Source organism: Chamaea fasciata, unplaced genomic scaffold, assembly GCF_029207755.1.
Source record: "Chamaea fasciata isolate MVZ Bird 193981 ecotype frontalis unplaced genomic scaffold, bChaFas1.0.hap1 SCAF_3, whole genome shotgun sequence".
Classification (NCBI taxonomy): domain Eukaryota; kingdom Metazoa; phylum Chordata; class Aves; order Passeriformes; family Sylviidae; genus Chamaea; species Chamaea fasciata.
In genome coordinates this window covers 59,287,314-59,305,092 of record NW_027094088.1, presented here as the reverse complement: position 1 = coordinate 59,305,092, position 17,779 = coordinate 59,287,314, and the positions used below count along the sequence as shown (strand labels likewise).

The 17,779-nt window shown below is 38.0% G+C and overlaps 1 protein-coding gene across 4 annotated transcripts in view; it reads left to right on the top strand.

The window, feature by feature from the left end:
- The window catches only part of AKAP7 (A-kinase anchoring protein 7), an 85,572-nt gene extending 72,735 nt beyond the window's left edge, over positions 1-12,837 (top strand). Inside the window, exons 8-9 of one of the 4 annotated variants that reach the window (XM_066179171.1) lie at positions 9,428-9,626; positions 10,382-10,479. In XM_066179171.1, coding sequence (XP_066035268.1) covers positions 9,428-9,626; positions 10,382-10,394 — 212 coding nt within the window. In that variant the 3' untranslated portion in view covers positions 10,395-10,479. Of the gene's footprint in view, positions 1-9,427; positions 10,007-10,381; positions 11,665-12,788 lie in introns of those variants that run through there. The other 3 variants (XM_066179175.1, XM_066179173.1, XM_066179172.1) reach the window with 3 other exon arrangements.
- Positions 12,838-17,779: the final 4,942 nt, after the last annotated feature.

The window sequence follows — 17,779 nt, the reverse complement described above, 5'->3', positions numbered from 1 at the left end:
TATTCTCTCCTACAATAATCTGAAATATTTGGAACAAGGGCCACATGTAATACGGCCCGGATAATGGAGTCACTGCCTGTAATGCTTGCTTCAGCACAAGTGAATAATAATAATAACAATAATAATAATAGTAATAATAATAATAATAATAATAATAATAATAATAATAGTAATAATAATGTCCCTTCCAAAAGAAGTGCATAATTTTACTTTATAAGATCAATTTCATTCCCTTTGCCCTTTTTTAAACCATAATCTTTAAAGAAGGCATAAAATGAGAAAATAGTATAGGATTAGACTTTAAATAAAAACATGATATGTAGTAAGATCTGTCCTAGTTTAATCTTCTCCATCAACAGCAGAATGTGTGGATGCCTGTGGTGCTGCAGCTAGGCTGTGAGGACGGGCCAGTTCTCTAAAGCTCTAGGTTACTGCTTCTGATGCTCCACTGTGTAGCTACACCTGCATTCTTGGCATTCAAACCATGTTGTACTGTGCTGAGCAACTGTTGTATGTGCTTTTCTGTCTTGGGAAATCTCAAAATCATGAATGACATAATCTGCTTTTGAGGAGAACCATTGTCCATTTCTTTCCTTCTCCTCATCCTTAACAAACTTTTCTTGGCCCCTCTAGCCAGATAAAGAAATGGAAGAACTTTTCTATACGGGAAACATAAAGATAAAGCAAACTAAAGTATTAACTCAAGCTTTTGACCACACAGTTGGTTCTGAACAGAGTGCAAAGAAATGCAAAAACTGGTTATGGCGTGAATATCCACCCTTTATTCTTTTACTCTTGAAATGAGGAGGGACTGAGAACAATATTCCTTAAAATAAGAGGATGAAGAAAATATATGAAACTCCAAACTAGAACTGTTTGGCCTCATATAAAGGCCCAAAAGACCAGCTGGCATAAATCAGCAGTTTTCTACTGATGTTATGGGTCAGATTTAGAATTATTGGGATGCTAAAGAGGAAGGTGTGGAACACTGCACTATGTAGGTAGAGAGAAAATTTGCGAATGGAAAAAGGAGTGTAAAGAGATGAGAACCATCAGTTTTAAGGCATGGTAATGAGCAATCCATTATGGTACAGTGTAAATTGGTAAAAATTGTGATGATTAGTTCAGTTTTTAGCATAGCAGACATATTTTTCTGGATTGATTTCACTGAAGTGTTGCTAGAACAGCCTTTGACTCACTGAGTTTGAGGAAGTAGAAATATGGGGGAAGAAAGGGAGGGGGAGTTATTATTTTGCTAGAATGCAGTGTTAGAACTGTAGGGATTTACTCTCATTAAAGAGGTGTTGCTATTATATAGGGAAATGGGTTTTTTAAGGAGTTTTATATTGTTTCACAAAGAAAGGCTTTTATAACTGTTTGGTATTTAGCATAGGAAGGATATAGAAGTAGGGGCCAATGGTTTAAAAACAGTAATTAGAACTTAATTATTCTTGATTTTTAATGGAGAAGCAGACTCAATAATAATCTTAATTTTGATTATTAGGTGCTTGTTCAGCAAATGAGGTTATTTTCACTATTCATAAAGAATACAGGATGGGAAAATAATTAGTACTGTCCTCTCATATTCTTTCAATTTTTTCTTGCCCTAGATTATAAAGTCTTTTTTTTTCACGTGAAGGATTGATTGTATTTAATTTAGTTTTATGGCATGGTAATGGTTCGGGATTTTTTCATCCGCAGATTTTGTTCCACCGTCCTCTAGCAACATTTTTTAAATTTCTGTGAATTAGATTAAGTGAGCTGTAGTCATACCTTCAGCATTCTTAATTCTTTATCTACAGCTATTCTGATTTCATGTCTCAGGTCACCAAAAATCCCATGGCACAGAGCAGTTTATTATGACCAAGCACATGCCTGAATTTGTTGCTTATCTTGTCTTTGGAATATTTTTCTTTGGAAATCAAGAAGGACTTTTGCAAGGTCATGTGGCGATAGGACAATAGCTTTAAACTGAAAGAGGGTAGTGAGTGCAGGGAAGTTGTGCATGCCCAATCACTGGAAGTGTTCAATGCCAAGTTGGATGGGGCTCTGAGCAGCCTGGTCTACTGAAAGGTGACCCTGCCCATCGCAGCAGGGGTAGCACTAGATGAGTTTTAAGGTCCCTTCCAAACCTAATCATTCTGTGATTAAGTGTGCTTCAAAGTGGGTATGTTTGGACTTCTGGAGAGTGATAAAAGTTGAGGAAGAGCTTGTCCTGAAGATCCCAAACAGTGGTTTTATGGGTTCAAGGCCAGAGCATTTAAGGAGAGGTCTAAACTATGTACTAGTACTCTCCAAGTAACAAAAGTAAGCTTCATGTTTACAAACATTTGTGTGGTAGAGCAGTGAACATTTATACAGCTACATCTCACAATATCAGTTTTAAAACTGATAACAAATTCTAGCTCTTAAAAAACCCCACCACATTTAAAGGGGAAGTTAGGTGGCAAACAAAAGGGAGGGAAGAAGGAACAAAACTAAATGCATTATTTAAAGCAAAATCTATGATAGATAAAGGGGGTTCAGATAGGAAAGGCCATGATAAGTACTTAAAGTTAGGGGGTGTTTTTAAATGCAATTCAAATTGATTTAATGGTGGGTGTCTTGTTAGCTTTCCCAAGGCTGTTAGCTAATTTGATCAGATTCTGTAGACTTGATCCATGAAAGGAAAGGCAGCAACAATACTACTCATGAGTTAAAAAAACCATAACTTTATGGTTTTCCTAAGAAGCTTACAAAGTGTGTTCAGTTCCTTCAAGAGGAAGATTCCGGGGGGAAAGGATTAGACCTATCTATTTTGACTGCCTTTGGATGCAGAAATGCTACCAGTTCAAATCTTTGTAAGATGCTTATACCAAGAGAGGGGACTCTAACCTTCTTCCATTAAATTCAGAATCTAATTAAGTATGGTCACAGAAATGTTAAAAGCACCTTGCAAATGATGGGTTTTTTCATTAAAATTATACAGTGTTTAAAATTATTAAATCAGATTAAAATTATTACAGTATTTTATGGACACTGTTGGACATACTCTTGAATTGCAATTATATTTTTTTGCAAGATTTCATCTTCCTTTTGCAGTTCAAACAGTATGCAGCTGTGTTTCACAACTCATGTTACTGCAACTGAAACAATTAAATGACAATACATGTTGATTAAAATTTGACTTTTGTGTCCATAACTTACAAATAGATTCATAATTGCTTCCCCCAGGGAAAGAGATGTACTTTGTGAGAGACTGTGATAACGTGAGTTTGTATGGAGCTTTTTTCTGAGCTCAGGAGGACCAACAACTCAGGTTCAGCTTGTTAAGATCCAGTTATTAACACTTGTTTAACTATCTGTCTTAGTCTAAAAAAGATTGCTTTTTCTAGTATGCTAGACAGTAGCATGGAAAAGTCACAGCCAAAATAGCATCCCTTTGAAAGCTGTGTAGTAACAAATAAATCCTAAAGATGTGAAACTGAAGTTCCCATAGACTATTGGAAGGATAAGGAAACAGTAACAAGAGGTGAATATTTATTAATATTTATTTATTTGACTTATATGAATATTTATTAAATTACTTGCTTTGTCATGCTTGTGAGTAAACATTTGATTTTCATGGTTGATAGGTCCATAAGCAGGGACTTCAAGGTTTTGGCAAAGTATTTGGACTGTGGCAATTAAAATCTTTGTATATACCCTTTTGGTTAGCTGCTGTGTTTTCTGGGCCTACACCTCCCTAAGCTTGGTGACCTAGCAGGGTGATTTTCTGCCTTCAAGACCATCCAGCTCTGTCTGTGGTCACTGGTGACCGAGGTTGATGGGGAAGCAGCCTGTGCTGTCACCCATAGCGTGTTACATTCTCAATATTATTTCTGGAGGAGTTGAAGGCAAGGGATTGATGTGTCTGTCCTGTTCCAGAATTCAGCTTTTCCATGGGAAAACTGGGAAGCCGGATCTCTCTCTCTCTTAGGCTCTGAAAACAATAGGAGGCTTCCCCCTTGGCACATCCTAGAGGGTGCAGCAACTCTTTTGCTCTCCTTGATCAGCCTGCTGACCCAAGCCACCCCATACCGTGTTCCTGGGAGCTACTGGCACCAGACAGCACTGCGAATGGTGAAGGGGAATGAATAATGTTGCCTGGATATTTGCCATCACAATCTGCCTCAATCTTTTGGTTCTTCCATTGCCATCTTGCACAGTGGGTGTTACTGTGGCTGTGTAAAACCACTTCTGTAACTTGACCTGTTCTCTCTACCGGAGTGTTGGTGCGAAAAATCAAGTAAAACTCACAGCTTTTTAAGCCATCTTGTTTCCTTCAGCCTCTTTGCTATCTTTCCTGCCTGTTTCACTAGACTTCTTATAAATTGGTTCAATTTAAGCATTAAACTACATTAAAGGAGTCTGGGAATTTCTCTGTCAACAGGTGTCTTTTAATAGAAAAATGAACCCAAGTTATTTAACAGAACTCCCTGTATGTCAGGACTAGAGTCTTACATAATTTTTAAAATTTTGTTTGTTCTGAAGGCTCTTGCCTGGGGCATCACATCCCTCAGTGCTTGCAGAGGGATGAATAGGTTTCGCAGATCACATCCTCTTTCTTCATTTAGAGGTGGTCAGAAAACTTAGAGTTTCACAGAGGTTTGTGTGAAACAAAACAAACTTTTGCCATGTTTGCCAAGTCTGCAGCTCAAAGGGTCCTGCAAGTACTCCTGCTGTCATTACCGAATCTGGCAAGAGCACCACTTTCCCTGAGTAGCTGCAACACCCTTAACTTCCTCTTTAGTAGAAATTCCTAACTTTTTCAGTTTTATTCCATGGTGTGCCAAATTAAATAAAAAAAACCTTTCCAGCAAACTAGAAACCATGTATTCAGGATGAAAGACAGATTGTTATTGCCTTGTAAGACAGTTCTGTATTTACAGAGCAATATATGTAAACATAAAGAAGTTTGTTAGATGTCCCACATCAGGTGGGAACACCCAGCAACAGAAATGTCATCACCCTCATGTCATAATGAGATTATAATTTCACCCTTCCTCCCAGTGCCTTATTTGTGTCAATTTCTTAAGTGACCACTTAAGAGACTTTTCATCCACGTCCTTCTTAATTAACAAGGAAATGTTCAGAGTTGTGACTTTCCTGTCTGTACTTACTTTGTTGATTAGACATGGGCACATGCTCATATTTGTGTTCATAGAGTTTGTAAAAACTGAATTAGAAGTAATTATTAGAATAACACAAAAGGTAGGTGGGGGCATGTGTGTTACCACAGCCCTCCCCAGGTGGCAGAGCAGAACCTCTGTCACCAGAGTACAAATTTCTCAGCTGGTCTTGGTAAGCTATTCAAAATACTAAGGGTCTCTTTTATAATGTTTCCCATGTTATCAGTGTTTTGTTGCCAAGAAAGGTTGTTAGAAGCAAAAACAAAGCCCAGTGTGTTGAGGCCACAAGGGGAAGATTGCAGAACATTGTCTTGGAGCATAGCTGGTAAAAGGTTGTAAAACTGGCTTTTCCTATAAAAGGGATCCCCTGTTGTTTCCTTCAATTAAATCTGTTACAAAAAAAATCACAATCCATGGGCTGATCATATGAACAATAGAGGGATCCAAACTGTCCTGCCTCTCTCCAAATCTGAGATGTCTACATACACTCTTAACAGGCTATGTCAGGGCCATGAAAATGCTGTACCAGGACCATGAAAGCAGATTTGTTCCAATACAGTATTTCAAAATTCAGCTCACAATCTTGTAATATGTAGGGGGGTGTAGACTTGAAGAGTAAACCTAGTCCAGTAGAAAAATGCAGCAGTGAATTTGAATCCAAACTTGGCTGTGATTGCAGGCATCTGGTTCATGTCCATAACTGCTAGCAGTAGGATGTAGGATCATAAAGCCTCTTCTGAATAATTCTGTGGAATTGATAATTCCCTTTGTAAAAAATGATGGTTATTTCAGGACAACTGGTGTGCTTCAGTTTTAGTAATAAAAAACACTGCTCAGCATGAATGCATTGAGGTACATTCACAGAGTGTGAATTGGTTTTCATATTTTGAAAATTATAGAAGAGAATTCTGGGATAAACAAAATGAATGGCTTTTTTCATTTCTTTTTCTGAGCAACGTTGAGAAGACAGTGAAATTTTTTTATTCTCAGGCATAGAAATAAAACAGTGTCACAATATTGATGCAAATACAGTGCTGTGGTATATCTGTTCCCTTTTCAGAACAGAGATTACACACAGAGCAAGTGTGAATTTTTAAGCCTCCCTTTTGAATCTAAAACATTCATGTCTACAATGACTTCTACAGATATTCCAATAATGGTAGACAGTCCATTCGAAGCATTTGCCTGCTGCAAAGGAATTATATTCATCAAAGAAGCAGGCAAGCAGCAGCTGCAGCATGGAAGAAGAGATGTAAACAGGACAGATGTGTGTTAAATTGTTAAGTAGATATAGATGACCAATATTCGTTTTTATTATATGACCTGTTTCATTTTATCAACATATGAACGTTGATAAAAAATGAGAAGGAATGATACAATGGTACCCAGCTACCTTGCCAGCCAACTGTGGCATTGCAGACACTTCCACAACTGCTATTTTGGGAGTATGAGAACAGAAACAGAACATCAGGGAATTATATAGGCCCATGTGCCTGTCTACCAAGGTGGCTGCACAGGTAAGTTCAAGCACAGTCTTCATGCAAGGAGGTGCATGCATTTGCATTCACATGTCAGTCAGATGTCTTTCCAGTGGGAGTGCAGGGCTCTCTTAGGAGCTGCTACAGTCTTCACCCTAGACTTTTGATGAGCCATGAATATCTCAAAATACTAAAAATAAACAAATGAAAAACCACAAACCCATTCTTCTGTAGCTAAATAAACTGTAGTTTTTAAAGGGCTCATTTAAGCAATCTGATGTTTTTCATTCTTGAGAAGGTACTTAAAAGTGAAATACTTGCTTATTTTGAAACAATAAACACAATAGTAGCTATATGGATTTTATACATATATCTGTAAATGAGAAGTGTTCTGCAGAAAGCATGCATGGGGGAAGAGCTCTGGCCTTTTTTAAACTGTAATACATGATGCACTACAACTAAAATTACACTGTCAGTAGATGTAATCACTACTGTTGTGTATCTGGAGGCTCTCTGATTAGTCGTCTTCTGCATATTAAGCACTACAAGGTCAAGTGTGAGAGTGGCTCAACACCATATTTCCCATTGATTTTGTTCTGAGTTTCATGGGTGGATCATTAGCACCATGTGAGTAACAATTTCCGTGATCCACAAGCAATTCTGAAAAAGAAGAAACTCTGCAACTGGAAACCAGTTTTATTTTAAATAATCATTAATATGTTAATTTTTTTTTAATGACTAAATAGACCAGGGCAACCAACACATTTTTGAGCATCTTTACTAAAAGCAAAGGAAATCAGTAATCAAAGTGCTTCATTCAAAGGAGTGTGTGGGATCAACTCAGAAAAGCTGTGAGGAGAGGCTGCTCATAAATACCTTGGGTGCCTTGAGAGAGAAGAGACTGAATTAAGTCCCTCCTTCCTGTAAGTTAAAGGATAGACTTAGATGCAGGATTTAGAGATAGCAAAGAAATATTGTAAGCAGTGAGTCAGAGAATGTGGAGTATGTAGCTGTTTGGTTTTGGGAATAGTGCCTCTGCCTCCATTGCATGGTAGCCTAAAATATTTCTCCTTGGAAATGATAATTCTGTTTTTAATGTATTCTTATATTTACATGCTTATAATACATTCTTATAATGTATTCTTTTATTTGGGGTTAACCAAAACTATCCCCCTAGATGTTATTAATAATATTTTTAGTATATTTATCTACACTTTCTCCAAAATGTAAAGAAATGCTTTACCAAGATGTAGTCTGATGATTCTTCAGGGGGAGAGCACATTTATTCCTTGCCCGTACTAACAGTGCTGTGGAGGCCCAGAACTGTAAGAGCTGCTGTTCCAGAGCAGAATGATCAGATTAACAGCTGATTGAGGCACTGCCTCTGAATATGAAGAGTTTTGTTTGCTTCTCTCTCTCCTCCTTGAATCCCCATATGAATTAAGCTTTATGAGTGAAATCGCTCCCAGGTTGTGCAGTATACTAGGAAGACTAATAAAAGTCTTCCATAACTATTATCTAAATGTTCTGGCAAACTTTAATAAATTTACATACATGAAAAATGACAAATTTAGGTAATTGAACATTACAAAGCTTTGTGCTGAGAGTGTACAATAATATCTCTTTCACCAGATGTGTGTGACTAAACAGCTTCTTATTACTGGTTGCAGAATGCAAAAAGAATGCCAAAAGAGAACATGAAATGTATGACCTTTAAATATAGATGGAGGGAAACAGTTATTTACCTAGTGCAGGGGACTGTGAAATAGCAAATGGCATGACCAATGAGAGTTGGACAATAAAATTTGCTTTTCCTGCAACAAATTCTTTGTGAAAGGAGGATTCTGCACTAGGGTTTATAGTTTACTAGGAAAATGTTTCATGGAAATGTACCATTTCAAATTACATGTAATGATGTATGAGAATCCTCACTATGTATACTGTTGTTTTGTCGAATATGTTATTCATACCAAGTTTTAGCAAAACAGCAAAAAGTCTCAGCTTCTTGTTTTTATCAGCAGATATTTAAGAATGGACTGCTGGAACTTGAAATCATTTGATGTTAAAGCTTTAGGTAGAAGACAGAAGAGAGGCAGGGAGGGATTATATGGTTTTTTCGAAGTTTTATGCTTTTAGAAAAATACTTGTAACCTGTTCTTTAAGTGTTTTAGTAATTTTCCCCGTGAGGAACTCTTGAATTACAAATAATGAATACATAGATAGATTTTAGATTTATTAAGCAAAATCACAAAATGGTGGCACCTAAATTTAGGAATGCTGCTAAAATGTAAATATGCCTTATGCCATATTTAATCCTGAGATTGGCTCAGTTGGTCAGAGCATGGGGCTAATGATGCCAAGGTTGCAAGTTTGATTCCCTTAAGGGCCATTTACTTAAGAGTTGGATTTGATGATCCTTATGGGCCCCTTCCAACTCAGAATATTCTGTGATTCTGTGATCTTTGCACAGATGTCACAGGTGATCGTTGGCCAGAAAAAATTAAATTTGCACATTTACTCTTCTAAGCTGAATGAGGGCTTATTATGTTAGCCAGTGGCTTTTCCTGCAGTGTTATAAGAAACATGAGCAGTGAAATATCTTTGATCTAATACGCTGTACACATCTTTATGGAACGCTTTTGATTTGGAGCTTGAAGGGGGAAAAAAATTACTTTTTTACAATCAGGAAGAGGCAGCTAATAACTTAGAATCCAGCTGAAGTCAGAGGCTCCTGATAAAATCACAGCTACTGTCTTTGCATGGCAATGAATTCCTTCTCTTGTCTGTTGTGACACATAGGTGAAAAACAAGCAGCAGAGCCAGACGATGCAGAGCTGGTGAGCCTCAGCAAAAGGCTGGTGGAGAATGCAGTGCTGAAGGCTGTGCAGCAATATTTAGAAGAAACACAAAACAAAAGCAGACAGACTGATGGGAGCCCTGCAAAAACTGAGGAAGCAGCAAGTGGCAGCAAGAATGAGAGCGACAATGATAACAGCAAGTGAGCACTGTGCAAAAAGCCTGGGAGCAAATATCCCACCAAGAATAACTACAAAACCGTGTTCCGCTCCCTGCTGAAATTTGCAAAGTGGTGTTGGGTGTCAGGCACTCTGTGAGTCTCGTATCAAAAGTTTGTTCTGAATTGAAGGACACTATCTACTGGTTCAATAAGTTCTTGCACTGCTGAAAATCTGTCAAATGCTGGGAGGGATGGACGGTGGAAAAAAGACAAGAGTGGTGAAGCAGGCAGCTCCAGTCTTCACTTCTCTTGATACCACAGGTCCCTTCCTTGCTTTTGGAGAGAAACTGAACATTTTGCATTTGTCGTTTGGATTGTCGTGGATGGCTGTGGATGAGGCCTTGCCCTAAGTGGAAGCGATGCCCTGCGCCCGAGGGTTTGGCAGCGCTGCAGGGCTGCTTGATCCGTGTGGGAGCACGTGCTGTTTCCTAGTCAACAGCAGTCAATACCAAGCTAAAAATTACCACTACAGATACTCATCACAGATACTATTACACAGTATGTAATAAGACAGGAGTTTCCCTTAAATGTGATGCTGTACTGTTCTTTACTTTTTGGTAGCATTTGTTGATGTAAATTATATTTTTTGATGAAATGCCTTTTTATAAAAAATCAGTATGGGCAAAACACTGAGCACTTACTGCTGTCCAAACCAGATATTATCTCTTTATCTCTGTACATTGATTCTAAATCACATTAGTTGTTATAAAATGTATTATATTGTTGTTTTCCTCTAGGAAAGAGCCATGAAGCAGACTTAGTAAAGGAAGCTTTACGCAGAGAAACGCAGGCCCTGTTACCCAGACTGAATCAGATAAAGGAGCTGTTAACGAGTCCTGAGATCCGCACAAAAATTGGCAAAGAACTGTTTGAAGACAGGCACAACTCTAGCAGTAAATGGAAAAGTTGTATTGACTCTGAGTCTCCAAATGTATGACTGTAAATTGCCATGATCGAAAATCTCATCAGGTTGTATAAAGACAAAATATTGTGGCAAGAAATTTTTCAGGTTGGTTTGTTTGGGTTTTTTTAACTGAAAATGTGAATGGGTGTTAATGTCTCATGAGGAATCATGCTGAAATACTTGCACAGAAGGATTATATTTCATAATAATGAAGAATAGCCACTTCTCAACACTGCATTGAAACATGTTTGAATGTGCAGGTACATGTCATGACTCCAAAGTGGAAAAATACTGGTGTCAAATGGATCTGAGCAAACACTGTGCCCTTCCTCTATCATTGTAAATAACTCCGTTTTTTCTCATATATTCCTTCCCTAACAATGATGTACAAGTACCAAAAAATTGGTTGTTTTAAATACTTCAAAATGTATATTTGGGAAAAAAAATCCTCTTTTAATTATCTGCCTTTTGTATATGTACTGGCATTTTGGGTTAGCATTGTATGTTTTTTATTGTTTTTTTAAACAGCACTTGAATACTTGTATAGATGCTGACATTTAGTTTCTGCTGATGTTTACACGAAAGCAAGAATGTTTTAAATTTCAGTATGAAATTCAGGCTCCACTGATCTCAATGGCATACTCTCATTGGCTTTAATGGAGTCAGGATGCTGCAATTAAGATTTCTTGTGCAAATAATCATATTCCTTGGGATAATATTTGCCTTTTTACTTTTGTAGAACAGCGTTTTTGTCTTTTGTTTTTGATGTTACTCCATCTCTACCTTCTGCTGCCTGAGGTGGGGTGTCAGTTTGCTCTCATTTTTCCCTCCACACACCTGCAAGATTCACTGAAGATTTGGATGATGAACAACAGTGCAGGACTAGGTCCAATATTTGCAATTTTTATACACATGGGCATAAAAGCTATATAATATGTTGTGATTGGTATCAGAATTGTGCTGTTAGAACAAGCTGTGTTCATGTTCTTCATTTGTCTCAAGCACTGTCATTTATCTCACATCAGAGCTTTTTTTTTCCTCATTTGATATATAACAGTATATTCTGAACCGCATCTTATACATGCCATGTTCACAATAAAATATTTTTCCTTTGCACTCTGTCTACGTTTTCAGCTGTTTCCAAATGGACTTGAATAAAATTAAGTACTTGCAAGTAGCAGTGTTACAGGAGAGAAATAGTGCTCCAGTGAATCGCACCATTAAGTTGACTACAGGGTGTTGTGCCAACATACTGCTCTGGAATTTGGCTGCTGAAATCATGCAGATAAACTAGGCCCAAGTCATTACTGTTTTCAAGGAAAAACCTTTGAAACTCTTGGGATTAGTTTATGTTCTGGGCAGGACCGGTCTAGAAATAAATACTAGTTGCAGCTTCCTAGAGGTCCACTCTTGAAGTGTGAGTTAAAGGAGTAGTCTTAAAATACTCTAGAATGATAGATTTAAAAAAAAAAAAATCTGAATCTGAAATCATCCCTGAAGATCATTGGGAGGTAGTTTTATATAGGCTATCAAGCAATTTAAATCCAACTTGCACATAAGAACACAAAACCAGACACTCAGCTGTGAAAACAGGAAAACAATTTATTGTATTATATCTGAATCATGGATTGTCATCTCCTATTCCTCTATAGAAGTCATTTCCATGATCAAGGATCTTTTTATATCATTCAGCTTGTAACAGTCATTGTTCTCATGTTTCAAGTAAAACTGTGCAAATTAGTCACTGAATTTTTGTCCAGGCACTGTGATAGGTGACCTCATTATTAGAGAGCCTACTCATTCAGTTCCTATGGATGGCGTCAAGAATAGCAGCTCTGAAAAATGTTTAGGAGAGTTAAAGGCCTGAGCATCGGCATCATCTGAGATGTACTGGAGTCGGTCTGCCAAATATGGCACAAACCGTAAAGGAGACGTTCTACTGGATCAGAAACTGTGGGAGAGGGGACATCCCAGAGCCTCTAAAAAGACTCTGAATACCTGTGTTTAAGCAACCCAAACCCATCTTTAATTTTCAGATGTTTTGAGACAGGAAAATCAACAGGGCTTTTGTTTCTGAACCATTCATGTTCTCTTAAAACAGCCTTTACTTCTGGTTTTGACAAGAACGACTGTTAATTTACTCAAAATTCAAAACAATAGAGAGGAAAAACCCGTGCATCTGGATTCATTTTCTTATGACAACCCTTCTTGCTTTCTCAAAGTTTTTTTTCCACTGACAGTGAAGCCTGGCTGCCAAATTGAAGGATAAATCTCTTGTATGGACCTGTGAGATGAGCACTGAAGAATGCAGATACATAAAGACTGAACCTAATATAGGTAGGTGTGAAGCTCAGAGCTGCACCCACCAGAACAAATATGTTGCCTTCCTCACACTTACAAATCATTTTCAGACAACAATTCTGTTTCTTAAATAAGCTCTTCTTCTGGGGAATGTCTTAAGGTAGTGGTGCACAGGTTATTCTAAGAAAGCGTTGGCATTTCAAAACAGACGGTGCAAGTTTGTCCATGTCTTGTTTTCAGTTCTACCTTTCAGTTTGCTCATACTCAAAGTGTATTTCTAAACGGCTGATTGTAGAGCTGTCTGTGACAGATTTAAAAGCAGTAGCTCAGCTTCCAGTACTAATCTAGCTGGAATTGCCCGTGACCTACTGAGAAACTTCCTGACATCTAGGCTTGGTCCAGGCATAGACTGAAAAAAATTGTGGAAAGCATGCACTGGATATCTGAGCAACCCATGCCATAAATTCCCTACACTGTTGGAGTGTGCATCAGAGCTGCTGAGGAGTTGACAGAGTAACCAGAGAGACAGTAAATCCATATAAGTCCTGACTAACAGGCACCAATTCTCTGTTGAAGGAAGGGAGACTGTTGTGGAGACCCATGTCTCCAAGCACAGGTGCATGTGGCATAAGGATGCTCAGTCTGGTAGCTAAGGGGTGGTGCACCAGCTGAACGTGCATCAAGGCCTTTGTGAGAACAAAGCTAAATGGTGTTTCTGTGTTGACTGAATGTGACCTAAAGCTAAAATGGATTGGAGCTTAAGGTCAGATTTGAATGCTGTATCCAGATATACAGGTATTGGGACCTACGCTGGATAATGCCCTGTGTCAATTGATGGTCCTACTGAATTGTTTGGTAAAATACTACTTCTTGGCAAGGTTATGCAGTTTGTAAGTTAGGATTCATGAGGCTTCATGTTACATATTTATAGAAGTTTCTGATTATGACTGTGCACACTTCTGTGTGTGCTATTTTAGCCTAAAGACCATGTGAGCGTGTCATGGATCAGAGTGTGAGCCATGCTTCATTCTAGTGACAAGAATGATACTGTTTCATTTTTATGTCAGTCTAGACATGACTCACATATTCTTGTTAGAATTCTGACTTTTAAAAAGTCTTGAGAGATATCCTACACATTTATGTAGTCTGCAAGCAGAAAAACAGAAGAGCAGGGCTTCTGCCCTCACTGGAACTTGTAAGTTAAAATTCATTAAAAGCACACTTTTTTTTTCCAGTTATGTTCAAGAATATGCTTGTGAAATGAAGTGTAAACTGAAACTTTTTCACTGCAGATGAAATACTATCTGCAGAGCTGTCTGCAGCCCAGTGGAAGGCAGGAGGAAATGTGGTTGCCTCAGGTGGAGCCTGATAGGCAGACATCTGAGGGTTGCTTCACTCTGCTTTTAGCCTCAGACTTGGTTTTGCACAATCTTTTTCAAAACGATGTTTTATCTGCCTCTGTTCAGCTGTTGGTATATTGTCTTGGCCTGAAAAAATGAGGAGCTGAACTACTACTGTGGCTTTCAGCTGTTTCCATGCCTTTGGAGGTGGGGAGAAGTTGTTGCTGAAATCCCAAAGAGATTGATGTCTTTCAGAGGCACTTCTGGAAGGAGGGCCGACATGACTGTTCACTGAAGTCTTCATCTGGCAGTGGCCATTGTCTGATCTAGCCCAAAACTACTGGACAAAAGCAGCTCCCAAGGGATGCACCCTCCCAGAAATGACTTGGTAAGTGGGTCAACTGTGTGATTAGTGAGCAGTTGGATAAAGTAAGTGGTGTTTTAGCATCATGAAAATTGTGTCAAGTCATGGTCATGTAATAATTTAATTTGTGAAGACCTTTTGGAATCTCAGTTCTTCTGTAGGTTTTCACATAGTGGCAGGGGGTAATCTCTGAAACTGATGAAGGTGCATTTGCTTACAAAGAGCTCTTTAGTGCTGTACCATAATCTTCTATAGAAATGCTTTTTGCACTTCTTATTTCAATTAAACAAAGTCTTTCCCGGCCTGGTTTCAGAGGCCAGTCACACTATTCTTATGGAAAAGGAAACTGTTTGAACCGTGGAAGTAGGAGCACGTTAATGCTGACATGTGTTTTACTCTGCCATTCCTTTGATCAATAGTTTCTGTATAAGCAACTTCTTAGCATGCACTCATCTTCTAATTTATATTCTCCTCATGTTGAGCCTTTATAATGAGAACATTTGTACTGAATGAAAATCAGTCCCAAGAGACGGCTGGGCTGAGAAATAAAACACACTCATAGTGGAGCAATAATTAGAACAGTACAAGGGAAAACAAAAAGCGATATGCCTGCCATTCCTGGCATAGCAAAAAGGGCACTCTGGCATTGATAAGCAAATAATTCTGCAGCAGGAGGCTGGAGTTTGACTGGTCTCTGCTCCCACTTCTGTTTATGTTCTTTGTTTAGTGACTCTTGGATGAAAAATGCATTAGCAGAGACATGGAACTGTTTCTTGAAGGAACTTTCCTCATTGCTGTAAAACAAACCCCCTTTTTGCTTGTGGTGATTAAGGATTAAACTAATCCAAAATGCAGAATTAGGGTAGTTAAGAGGAGATAATTAAAAAATTACACATGGGGATTTCAGTGGAAGCTTATTTGAAATAAAAGTTGGTTTTCTTTCAGATAAGAAAGGCAGAGATGATTTGAGGTCAAGATTGACTCTAGAGATTCTGGTGGGATCTTTTTAGCAAAACTACAATTTGAATTAAAATTCAGAGAAAGCAGAGCATTGCAGAATACTTTTTACTTTAATTCTTTTTTTCTTTTCTTTTCTTAACCATACAGAGAGCTTCAGGTACTGAAATGCTAAGAGGGTAAGAAGAAGAAAACATGCTGATAATAACTCAGGTCATAACTCAGAAAAACAAAACATAACAGAAAAACAAAGCAAAGAAGAAATACCAGCAACTAATGATAAAGTTCAAAGGTAGCTGCCACTGTGAAAAAAATTTAGTAAGTCCAAATGTTTAGAAGAATAGAGGATGCAATGAAGCAAAACAATAGTGTTCTCTGCATCTGGTCAGTCAAATAATGAACACTTGTGTTTGTCACTCTGCTGGACTGTACAGGCGAATGTCCCATTTCCCAGTCACATTTTCCACCCAGATACATCCAAGTAAGAAGGCTGAATGAGCATATGGCTGGGAAATGCCACTCTAGCAGAGCACTGAAGTGAAGGGTTACAAGAAACATTGCAGGATAGAGGCTGAGTCAAGATAAAGTCAAGGCAGAGCTCAGGGAGATGATCTCTAGAGACGCAGGAAGAAGCAAAGGAACAAGGTGTGCATTTGAAGCTCCATTTATCACTGTGTAGGTCCTCTGAACCTTCATCACTTTCAGAGGTTACCCCTTGTCACTATGTGAAAAGTTACAGAAGAATCAAAATTTCATAAGGTTTTCACAAATTAAATTTTTATATGACCATGATTTGGAACAATTTTCATAAAGCTAAAACACCACTTTATCTGACTTCTGTCAAAGTGGAACAAGTAGTCAAATCCTTGAATGTGCACAGAGAGCTACAGGAAATTAATTGCAAATGATCTTAAATTTGCAGTTTAAGGTATTCCTGAGGTATTCCTGCTGCCAGCCAGCGAAGCAGAGTGGGCAACAAACCTCCCTCCTCCAGAATCAAATGGATGACTGAATATTTGCAAATGACTCGAGGTGATGGCTGCAGCATCAAGCCTTGTTCTTGCTAAGTACAGGAAATTGAAGTACAACCTCAGCAAACTTATTCAGGTCAATTACCAAAAAGGTCCATGGCAAAATCAGGCAGAATAATAAAGTAAATATGATTACTTGATAAATTAAAACCTTCTTTACCATTGTACTCTAAATTTAGATGTATCACTGGACTGGGATAGATCCTATTGTTTGTAGGATTGCTAACAAAGGGAGTATGCAGAGAATGTCTAAAGCAACATTCTAAATTAATAATTCTGCAAAGGTAAGGAAGGTGTTTCAAAAGTGAAGGTGCAAAAAGGAAAAAATAGATTAAGTTTTTAGTAAGTCCAGATAGTCTCAACTTCATCCATCCATCCATCCATCCATCCATCCATCCATCCATCCATCCATTCATCCCAGTAAAACTTCAAGTGCAGGGACAAGTCTAACATATACAGTTCCATTGCGCTTAAAGCATAAAAGCATAAAATATGTTAATCAAGGAAACATAACTGAAACTGCTTTTAGTGGTAGATGTAGAAAACATAGAAAAATTGATTCATTGCTTATTGAGCTAACGTTGCCAGTGACCTACCTGTTACATATTTAATCTGTCATTTTCCATGTAGATATAGTAATACTTTCTCTAGAGATACAGGAAAGGCACCGAAATACAGAGAACATCCACTTAATTTGTACCTAAAGATTATAGAAAAAGAAATGAAGTAATGCATTTTTTTGGGAGACTGGAAATTAACTTTATTAGTTAAATACTAGACAGTTTTTGCACTTTCAGTATATAATCATGTACTACTTTGAAAATAGCATGAACAAAACACATTATGGAACATCACTGGATTTAGTGATGGATTTAGTTACAGAAAAGATGAGCATGGAGAAGCCACAGATGAATTTGTCTTGATTTGTCTTGTTGCCATTGTGTTAACCTCAAACTCTTGGAAGACCACTTTTCATCTGTCATAACTGCAGAGATGCTCCTTCATAATTACTTACTAAGTCTCTGGGTTTTTTACTGCTATAGCATTTCTGGATCATCTGCATGAATTAATAATTTATATACATTCATAATTTACACTAGGGAGTGTGATGGAGTAACAGAGGCTGGAGGCCATGGGATCAAAGGGAAGAAGGATCTTCTCTGTAGTCAGTAAAGTCACCAACGTCATGAAGAGAAGCTAAATGACTGTATGCGGAGTCTGATCTCCTGGAAAGCAAT